At 32.8% G+C, this 11,961-nt stretch overlaps 1 protein-coding gene and 1 pseudogene across 1 annotated transcript in view; one reads left to right on the top strand and one right to left on the bottom strand.

Moving 5' to 3' along the window:
* The first annotated feature begins 1,430 nt into the window (after positions 1-1,430).
* On the top strand, positions 1,431-2,673 carry LOC134244593 (prostaglandin E2 receptor EP4 subtype-like; annotated as a pseudogene).
* Positions 2,674-4,882: 2,209 nt separating this feature from the next.
* Positions 4,883-11,961, bottom strand: part of LOC134244594 (calcyphosin-like protein) — a 42,847-nt gene continuing 35,768 nt past the window's right edge. The window contains exon 2 of the mRNA XM_062726848.1: positions 4,883-5,458. Coding sequence (XP_062582832.1) covers positions 5,214-5,458 — 245 coding nt within the window. The 3' untranslated portion in view covers positions 4,883-5,213. The remainder of the gene's footprint in view (positions 5,459-11,961) is intronic.

Raw genomic sequence — 11,961 nt, 5'->3', positions numbered from 1 at the left:
AATTTGCTTCCGACGCCTATGTTATTCTAAAGCGTATGTGACATGATAATTATATGAGTTTAATAATTTCAATGACAAGCAAGTAAATTTGACGCAAAGCATCGAAAATTAAGTTTCAGTCTTCACGAGTAAGGGTCCACTATTTCAGACTGTCGTTAAAGAAAATAAAACTTTAATCTTTAAAAATCAGGCGCGTAGCTGCCTATACGCAAGTACGCAAGTGCGTACACATCATTTTCAAAAAAAAAAAAAAAAAAAAAAAAGAAAATAAAACTTTAAAAGAAAAGAAAAAAAAATCTTTATTCGGAGAGAAAAGAATAAATCTGTTTCAAATTATTTTGCGTCTTATGTTTCGAAAATTTTATTCAGCAATTGTCTGTACAATTAATCAAATTCAGTCTTTTATAAAATCAATTCTAAAGACATCTTCCAAAATTATTGAGGAAGAAAATATTGTTGAATCAAAATGTTAACCGTAAATCCGTTGGACTACTATATTAGATTTTCAATTTCCGTTGAGGTGATAAATAAATGTCGTTATAAACAAAAAATGGTAAAATTTAAAATACGCTGAACAAAGTAAATAACAATATACTTCTCACTTTGTTTAAGCTATCAGAGTATATAATTAAACAAAAGACCCCCAATCCCCGTTTGTAATTTGAAATATTTAAACTCCAATGACAACGGTATTGAAATTAGTTCAGTCTCTGTTTATTTTGTCGCATATGGAAACTTTTTCCCAAAGTATATTTACCAATATATGCGCAAAATTTTTTAATTATTTTCTCCACTTTTGAAGGCATTAACTTTAAGTATTTGCTCGAAAAAAGAGATGTAGCGTGATTTCTTTTGCGGGAAAATGTAAAAAAGTATTAAAATATAACGATTTCCTTTCATATGTAACATCTTTTATGCGTAAGACATTTTAATTACGCGCTTAAAATTAATGAAAGTAAAAAACTTTAAAAATAGAATTACCAGCTTTAAACGTTGAACTTTTAAAAAAACGTTTAAAGCAAAATTTTTAAAAAAAGGATATTTTACTCATAAATTTTATAAATATTATATTTTAGTTACAATTTCTTTTGGAATACAGTTTATTGATACTTAAGTAAAGTCAAAAAAAAATTAGATTTTTTTTTTGTTTTATAAGTTCAATAAAATATTTTACTCATAAATTTTAGAAATATCATATTTTAACATTTATTCACAACCACAAATAGATCTTACGTTCCTGCGGCCGATAATAAGTCAACCGTGTTTCCATGAAAATGCATCATTGTTACAAGAAAGATTTTTGTTTAAGGCTTTTACGTAAATTTGTTAAGACAGGAAGCATTCTCGCCACAGAATTACCGGTGCAACAGCAAGCTGTATATATACATCTTTTCCACTTCACTTCGTCCAACATCATCCCAGAAAAAAAAAATTAGGAAAAACAATCTGTAAATATAGCAATGGAACTGAATTCAGCTTTGATGGACAAGAATCTGACAACAACGACAACGCGACCTGAATGGCCATCCGCCGCTCCAGCAGCACTGTTACTAGTTTTTGGAGTCACGGGAAATGTATTGGCATTGACTATTCTCTGTTGTTCTTCAAAAAATCATAAATGGCGACCCTTCTACCGCTTCGTTTTTGGACTTGCCATCACAGATGGGGGTGGCGTATTGCTTTCCTACCCTATTGCTATGGTTCGTTATGGCAGCGAATTCAAATTTGACTATCCGCGGCCGTTGTGTGACTATATGGCATTTATTTTCATGTTTACTATTTTGGGTTCAGCACTATTTATTTGTGCCATGTCTTTCGACCGTTTTATTGCAATTCTGTATCCTCCCTAACAAAAAACATGAGAACTGTTTTAACGATAGTCGGAATTTGGATTTTCACTGCATTTTCATCAAGTCTCCATCTGATGGTTGGTCTTAAAAGTCAGAGTTTTTTCCCGGGTTCTTGGTGTTTTCTGAACTTTGTAGCAGATGCCAAATTAAACAGGATCCTCGCCTTGTTTTACTCGTTGACGGGTATTCTGATTCTTGCCACCACAATTGTACTCAACACAACAGTAATAATAAAAGTCTGCTATGACAGTCGTCAGAAGAAGAATATGTGCATAACAAAGAAGAAAAACACATATATCTTGATCTTCCTGTTCTTAGTCGTGATGCTCTTCACATCCTGTATAACACCACTCTTAGTAAGTATCGGGGTAGGGGGATACTGGGAGATGAATTCGACTATATAAATATAAGTAATTAATGGCGAGGACGGACTTAATGTTAGAATCAAAATTTCCTCATATTAATATATTTGTATGATGATGAAGAATGAAAAATGTTCCTGCTTCGTATGCTTATTTTCCTTTTGTTCTTCTTTACAGATTAACATTTTCGGACATGCAATTGGAACAATTTCCGGAAATGGGCGGTTTGAACTGAACGCTTTACGCATTGCTGTCTTGAACTCCATCATTGATCCATGGATTTATATTGTATTCCGAAAAGATACATTCGCGTTTTTTAGGCGAATGGCCTTAACATTGGGACTTGTTTCTGAATCAAGCTCAACCAGTGACTCTCCGTCCTCCAACAAAGTGAACCATAGCAGCGATCCATTTGTTCCAATGTCGTCAAAGGATGTGGCCAATTCCTCGTGACTAAAAATCTCTTTAGACCATAACTGTCTTATTTTATCATTATAACTATATTATTTATTTGATTTTCTGTAAACAATAGGTATTGCAGTAAGAGCTACAAGTACACTTTATCTAGATTTAAATCCAATCAATCTACTAAGTATCATGAAGCATCAAAATAATTGCGAATAATAACACAATTTCTTTTGTCATAAATGTATAGACATGCTACTTATCTATGTCAACATGCAAGATAATTATGTCAAACTTATTTATGTGAACATAACCGTAATTTTTGTTTGTATATATGTACCTCTTGTACTTAGTGATCTGGTTTTGAGTGAATAAAGAATTAAATTGAATCTGCAAGATATTAATGTCTACATGCGGGTTAATTATGTAGGCATGCAACTTATTTATGTTTACATTCAATATAAATGATGTCAACATGCTACTTAATTATGTCAACATGCGAGTGTATATTTCCAAACGAGATATTTATGAAAACATGCAAGATAATAAGTTGCATATCAACATACGTATCTTACATGTGCACATAATCATGTTGAATGTTTACCTGAATAATTCGCATGTTGAGATAATTATCTTGCATGTTCACATAAGTAAGTTACATGTCTGATTATCTTGCATGTTGACATAAATAAGTATCATGTCTACATAATTATTTGTATTTTGCATCCATGATGTCAGATACGAGAGTTAATTACAAAATTTACCCCTATTTTTAATGTCTTTGTGTATATATACTCCGTTTGACGGATTACTCCGTCAACTGGTTCAATGCGTAGTGCTCATTGAGGGTGTGACACGTCAACGGGGGATGCTTACTCCTTCTAAGCACCTGATCCCATCTCTAGAATTTCCAGAGTCTGTGTTTTGACCTGTTTACAGATTTATATTGTTTGTAGTTTTTTTAGATGGATCACTTTCATTGTCTTCACCTTTTATCAACTGAGTGTATAATGTGTATTTATTAGAAATGTTAGTATGAATTTAGAATACTTCTACAATTAAGCATGAATCAATTTTATATTTTGATAAATAATATCACATTACAAAAGGCTCTTCGATAAATACTGTATACAGAGAATATTTCGCCCCGGTTTTATTTTCGCCCATTTCGCCCTGTCCGGAAGTGGTCGATTTAAAAACGGAGCGAATTCAAAGTAAATAGTATATCGTTAACAAAAATCTTTCTGAGCGAATTTAAAACGGCGCAAAATTGTATCAAAATGTTAAAGGGCGAAAAAAAAAACACGGGGCGAAAATAACCCTATATACAGTAATTACTGCAATTTCTAGTTTTCTGAAATACAAACTATAGAAGAGAGTTGACGATGTCATATTAGAACCATTCCCACTTTAGTTTGGACTTTCAGTAAGGCGTGGCATTCTCGATGTTACATAATTAGCTTCTAAAATTTACATACCTTCCCTCCACTGTTGAAATATACATTGGATAGAAATTCGGGCAAATGCAAATTAGTGTATCGAATAACCAATAGCGTTGTCTCGTCTTGCCAAGAGGTGGAGCTTAAGTCGTCTCATCGTTGTCAACAACAATTCAAACTTCCTGATTTTATTAATTTCTTAACCAATGGGAATCTATTTGCCATTTGACAGACGCAAATTACGTAGCACCGAGAATGCCACGCCTTACTGAAAGGCCAAACTAACCTGGGAATGGTTCTATTTCATAAACTCTTTTGAGTCAAAGCTATAACACAAAACTATATTATAATTGAATACAAGATAAATAAAAGTTTTATAAAAAAAAACATGAAAAAAATGAAACATGCATATCCCAAATATTTATATATTTTAATATGAGTAAAAATTTGGTTTTAGGTCCTTTAAAAATTCAATTCTTAAAAAGAAATGTCACTTTTTTTCGAGTGTACGCTACACAAATTTATAAGTATATTTGAAAATTGAAATCGTTTCGATAATTTATCAGATTAAACTTGCTGAACGATTTCAATTTCATGCAAATGAAAGCTACATGTCTTTTATCATTTTATTTGAATGTACTAGTATTTCCATTTACGGTGGTTTTAATCCTCAAGCTGTTTTCATTTATGGCTACCACTGTCGAACTCGCCAAAATTCTTTTGATTAATTTTCCCCCCTTATTGATCACGAAAGCCGAGTTTTTAAACTGTGCAGTTTTCAGAATCACGGCAATAGCGTTAATAACAAATTTAAGGAAGAAATCACTTACATATGTGTGCAAATTTACTTAACTGGAAAAGTAAAATAATTATTACTAACATCGCATAGTATGAAATAATTTACATCAGTATGAAATTCATTTGGTTGAGAATATCTGAAGCAAACGAAACATTGACGCAAAACTTACAAACTGCAGTACTTCTGACAAAAAACCTTATATGGCTTGATAACTTTAAAAAAAATACACCAATATCGAAATGGACGAAAATCAATTATCCATTATCGAGAAATTTTGATTTCGGGGTTTAAATCTCAGTCTACAGTGTGAATATTAAAGACAAAATATGTTCTTGAAATATTTGAGTACACATCTGATTCATTTTGATTGCGAGCTTCTCTGAGGAAGACCGTAGCAGGATCTCATCATCAAATCAAAGTAACAATCATCATCTATCGTTGCACTAACACCTGCGTAGTAATTCATAAATTCGTCACGTGTTACTTTTCCATCCGGGCTTCCGGGTGTGTCGATGCTGTCTAGGAAACTTCGTAGCACCTCGTCCTCCGTCCATTCACCGGATAGATACTTTGGATGGTTTCTGGCGTTGGCGGCATAGACAACTGAAAAATACACAGAGTTGAAAGAAAATATGCAATTTAGTTGCAATGTAAAGATTATTTCTTCTTGTCCTTATAAATCAATCAGAAAGTGGTATCTGCATTTAAGGATTAAACACTAAAGTTTGAAGACTTGTGATATAAATACTTATAAGCAGAACTCATCCTTAATTAAGATACAGTACATTTTATTAACATTTTGATATACCGTATTCCTTCTGTTAATTGTTTCGTTGCATCCATGGCTGGATGGCAACACATGTGATTTCATTGTCATTAAATGAAAATGATGAAAAATCAGTTGAAGAATTTGGATATTGTTTTTTTTCCTAATTATATCAAATCAAACCAAGTCTTAGTGCATCGAGTCATTAGCCGGTACAAATATAAGATAATGGACTGTTTAGGAGAACACGAAATGATAAACATACGATCGGAGTACAATACAAATATCTCTCTTTGTAAGCGGCTCTTATAGAAGCTGTTATAGAGATTCTCTCTTTGTACTTTCGGTTTAGATAAAATATACATACATTGTTCTTAGTTCAATCACGATCTGGATATGCATATTCATATAATTTCCACCAGACTAGTGGCTTATACTGCCTAAATATAATTGATCCTCATGCCAGTTTTCACGAGCGTCTGTATTTCCGTTTTCTTTTTCTATACATTTGTTTAAGAATTAAACAAGATCATGACCATTAATTCATTGATTAGAAGTTTGAGAATTTAAGCAAACTTTCGTGGTCCTTTGTTTTGTGCACTATTCGATTTTTACGTTTGTTTATTTACACAACTATCAATGATAGCAAGTTGTATGCTGAATGTTTGTTATAACATATACATTCTTCTTAACTTTCACACATGCTGAAATGATCAGATTCATTAAACAGGAAAACCTGTCTAAATGTGCTAGAATCAATTACTTCACAGAACTACAGATTTATTTAGAACACACTATTGTTCGCACAGAGATGATGTAAATAGCATTGAGAACACAGCTTAGAAGTACATCAAATTGGATTGTTGTTTAGATGTTTGAAAGCTGAATTTTAAAGCATAGAAAAACACTTTATAAAAATAAATGTCTTTGGTTATTAAATAATTTTCAATTTAACGACCAAAATTTTGCTCTTGGGATGAAGTGTACCTTTTAGGTCATCTAAATTTAAATGCCCGTCTCCATTCGCGTTCAGTTTGTCAAAAGATTCCATGATAACATCCTGGCGTGCTTGTGATATTTTTGGTCTCAATCAAAACAAAAATTCAGAGAAATCTATCGTTTTGTTTTCATCCATGTCGAAAGAGACGAACAAAACATTGACGTCACTGTCGTTTAGCTGTAAGCCGTACAAATCGGTGCCATTCTTAAGTTCTTCTTTACTCAGCCTCTTGGAATAATCTATGTCCATTTTCCTGAAGACTACGGCTAGGTCTTTGATCCCCCCGCATCCTCGGGATAAGCAACTGTTGCGCAAACAATTCACTAGCTCGGTCCGACATCTCTCTTTTCCAACAACCGTACATAATTGCATCTGTGTTTTATACACTGGTAAATAAACTCAGGGGTTCAATCCTGGTGGCTGGTTAGTTTGAAGTCGTTGTGCGTTTCTGCGGAGTTAAAACAGTTTAAATTAAAAAAAATTACATTCATATAATTGAATATTTTAAAACAAGAGTGTTAAAATGTTTAACAAAATACGCACAATAATCATAAAATCAAAATTTTGTAAATATGGGGTAAATGTTTTATCCAATCCTGATTGACAAACTCTGACATAACTGAGGTGCGGAGACATTAGAAGCACACGTGTTGGGCAAGGTCTAAAGCAAAAACCGCATTATACAGTAGTATATAAGTATAAACAATTTTAATTCTCTATTTAAACAGGATTTGTTGAATATATTTTAAAATGCTGTGTGTTATATACATTTCCCCAAAACAATTTCCAAATGATTAAATGACAATTTATTATCAGACAGAATATTGCGAGATTTTGCTCCAACAGACAAGTATAAAGCGTGTTTTACAGTATGCCAAGCCTTTTCCCGCCACATCTCAGACCAAAGATGAGAAATGTAGTGGCGGATCTAGAGGGAGTTTTTTTTAGGGGGGGGGGGGAGGGGGGTTACATCATGTGAGAGCGAGCAAAGATCCCCACATATCTGTTGCGTTTATATTAAAGTAAAACTATGTAATATTATCTCTATGGTTAAGACAAATTAAAACTTTAGTTTTAATCTGTAAATATAAAAAAAAACTACTTTTAAAGACATCAAACTTCCGACAGAGTTGGTTTATACCAAACTGTGCAGACGCAGAGGATAATGAGTAGTTTGTTTATGTATACATGTAGTAATGTACATGTATTAAGTGTGGAAGAAAATCATGTAATGTCGCATGCAAATGTGCAATGTCACAGGGATATATTAATTAACAGATAAATATTTAAGATATTTTAATTATAACATCAAGCATTCCAGTTTTTACTTGCTTCATTGAAAGGACCAATTGGTTTGCGGCCGATTTTTGACGCTTGCGTCAATCACAGGAGTTCGCGTACCTATCAATTATACCGAAATTTTCATTAAATAAAAAAATACGTAATACGTATAATAATAACACAAGGAGTGCAACGCATTTTAGGTCACCTGGGAACCCCTCGCTTAATATCAAGGCTGTCGCACAATTAATCTTCAATCGAAAATTATAAAACACAAACCAATCTTTTTGGAAGGGACCATTCTTTATGGCTCTTAATGCATATGATTTCAAACGCATGTTTTACAGCAGCAGCGGTGACATTTCTCCACAACTTTGCTCAAATATCCGTTGTCCGCGACGCCATGACGTGACGTCACGGGCGCGTCCATTTACCCAAAAAGGAACAAAACTGCCTGAAATGCTTATCTAGATGATTGAGTTCATATTCGAAAAGAAACCAGAGACAAGTTAGTAGACATTCAAGAAAATTTAAAACGGGGTTGTTCAGTTGTTCGGTGTTAAGTATATAGTATGTTAACATAGATTATCGCGTTAACTATGGTTTACAGATGTGAAATATAGATTAACGTTGTTAACTATAGTTTACAAACACGATAAACCTAGTTTATCGATTGTGAAACTATGATTATCTCATTTTTGTGAATTTGGCATGCCATAATAATCTATGTTTTGCTATCGCAAATGATTCTTTTCAGTGTTAAGTATAATTTACGGTTTTGAAACATAGATTATCGCGTTAACTATGGTTTACAGATGTAAATATAGATTAACGTTGTTAAATATAGTTTACAGACCGTACACTATAGTTTACAACCGATAAACCTAGTTTATCGACTGTGAAACTATATTGAACTCATTTTTGTGAATTTGGCGTGCCATAGAGGTGTGTTGTGCATTTTTGCATCTGCAACTTTTGACTTACTTGACTTACTCCTGTTCACTTCTGGGGAGCGTACTGATAGAACCGCAAGCACACCGCGGCATCGGACTCTGTTTTGGGCAATGCTTCTTAATTGGGTCCAGGAAAATACCTGCCTCTCAACAAACCTTCTCCAGCTTTGCCTCGGTCTCCCAACCCTCCTCTTTCCTTGTGGATTCCGAACTTGTTTTGTGATGTTGTTTGAGGGTTTGTGTAAAATGTGGCCTATCCAGCCCCATTTTCTCTTATCTGCAACTCTTCATCACCTTTATTTTAAGATTTTTCAACCAGAGCAATGGAAATGCACCCCACAAATTTTGATTGTGTGTAGGTATGATTTTCAAATTTCACATGTATATTTCTGTTGACATCTATGGATACCGACGTTAGTGGGCCTATACCCTTAACGTCAGCATTTTGCCACGTCTACAGTCATTATACTAATTTTGTGTAGAAAATCTTTAAAAAATTTCATGGAAAATAAAGCTCTTTTTGTCATATTATTATAAATTTATTATCTACATGTTCTCATACGTGAAAAAAACCCATTCAGTTTTTCTTAATATACCGATTTAATCCCAGCCAAATGGATGCTAGATCTTTCGATTTAAAGTTTGTTCATTTGCAAAGCAACATTTTCTTAAGACGGATAAATTACATCTTTTTACCCTGGCATGGAGAAAATTTTGATTTCTCTTTGTCCAACCAGAGAATAAAAGAGACATTGCTATAAACCTAATTGATCTGAAAAGCAACACGGCTTACTTCAAATAAGGGCAGTTCTACAAAATGTCACAATTAGTTGGCATACTTATATAATAACAATAGGTAAATTATAAGAGCTCGTGAATACTAGAACATAATGATGGCTTAGCTTTGTACTAAAGATATTTTTGACCGTATTTAAAGAACATATTTTTTCTCGGTACCATTTAATGAAGATATAAAGTAAAACATCAAAAGATACACCCTTAATTATGATAGTTATTGCATTATTACTAAATGATCAGTAGCTAACCATGTTTCCATCTGACAAGGCTTATAACAATATAGTCTTTGTAAAGATCATTAATACAGCGGCATTTTAGACGATTTGGATTTAATGTCAGTTTCATCCAGCTCATAGCTCCTTTTCAAACAGGAAATTTTTCAAAATTTCTTTTCAGTTTTAGATATTGTAAACTTTCCACTCAATGGAATTTTTTTTATTGTACGAGTACATTATGAAATATGAAGAGTATATGAACAATAATCATGCCCAAAAGTCAAATAAAACTATGCAAACTGAGGTCAGAGCAAAAACGGACCTCGGAAACATCAGGGTTTGGATCAGGTGCCACGGAGGAGTGAGCATCCCCTGCCGACTGTTCCGCCGTAAGCCTTTTGTCTTGATTGAATGAAGGGAGTAATTATCAATTCAGTAGGGAAATTATCGCCCAACGATTTATATCAAAAACGTCAGTAAACATTATTATCATTAATCGGTTTAATTCAGAAACTTTCATATGAGAAGAAGTCTGTTGACGTTGCCTTTAATTAATTCAAGTCGAAATTTAGGTAGATCGACGTTTTATTGTTTCATTCATACATGGATTCGAAACATTTCACTGATGTAGAAATAGAAGACTCAATAGAATTTAACACAACTATATCACATTTTGATATTATGCTAGAAAATGGCACTGAGGCCAAAGTAACAACTTAACTTTATAATAAACTTTATTTGTTAAAAGAAAAGAAGTTTATCTGTCTCAGCTCATCGATTTTACGTCAATTATTTAATATCTTCAATATATACATTGAGGCTAATCTCATTGTAAACAAAAACGTAAAACTAGAAAGACGTCAGAATGATAGGCTGAAACAAATAAACTTTTCATGTACAAAAGAAGAAAAAAAACATTATTATTTGTCAAATGAAGACACATTTACAGGATATGAGTACTTTAATCACCGACACTGTAACAGTTTGTGATTAAAAAAAAAAATACAACAACAACAAAAAAAAAAATACAGTGGAGAGGGGGGGGGGGGCGTAGCACAATATGAATTTTATAGTATATTTGCATATACACTGCTCTCTCCCAGTATGAAAATATAGTCGTCAACTGCGTTTATAGGACTATAGACGCAATTGCTTCTACTATGAGTGCAATTGCTCTATCACTCTCTTGTAGAACAATCTCTGCTACACTTATAAAGGATGTTGAGAAGTATATATATGAAATGTTTCGTAAGAGGAATAAAAATAAGTTTTTAATAATATTTTTTAAAAAAAAGGAAATTCTGAATATTTAAAATTGCTGATTTATATCTTAAAAAATTCAGTTTTGGTCAATGTATTTAATTGTATAATAAAACTTTTTAGAATCAGAGAGAACTGCCATATTTTTATTTTTTTGTATCATGCATATTTTTACAAAGAACGGTAACTCTTCACACTTGGGTAATAACATTTAAAAAGAGAAAATTTCTATTTCAAGAATGATTTCAGCTATTGAAAATAAATAGAAAAACTAAAAAAAAATATATAAAAAAGCATTCTGGTGTAATAATCATGATAAAAAAATTCTTATTTTTCATCATAGTGTTAAATTATTGATTTTTGTCAGAGTGTTTTCATAACGTTGATCGATGACGTCACAACTGCATCAAAACAAAAATGTAATGACGGCGCTGCTTGTATCCAGATAACTGTGTTTGAGATGGAAATATTCTATAAATTGTTTGTGATTTATTAGAGAAAAGGAGCATTAATCAGGTTTACTGATTTTAAAGCCGTATGTTTTTCTTTACTGAAGACAAGAAGCTGCGTCCTTATGTAAGTCAGGATTTCCTCTGATATTCTTGAAAAAAAAATCAAAGAACGCAAATATAAGTTATAAACAACGATTATTCAGTGAACATGGCATTATGAATAGCAATAGCTCTGCTGGCATATTTTCCATGATGCGCTAGCGCGCATCATGGAATATGCCAGCAGAGCAATTGCTATTCATAACGCCATGTTCACTGAATAACGTTGTTTATTTCTTAAATGGTAGAACGATCTACATATATCTGTTATATTCATAGGCG

The sequence above is a fragment of the Saccostrea cucullata genome, unplaced genomic scaffold (genome assembly GCF_032062105.1).
Source record: "Saccostrea cucullata isolate Sc308-1 unplaced genomic scaffold, CSIRO_AGI_Scuc_v1 ctg33, whole genome shotgun sequence".
NCBI classification, from domain to species: Eukaryota; Metazoa; Mollusca; class Bivalvia; order Ostreida; family Ostreidae; genus Saccostrea; species Saccostrea cuccullata.
The sequence above is the reverse complement of the archived record's forward strand: the minus strand, read 5'-3'. Positions and strand labels throughout refer to the sequence as shown.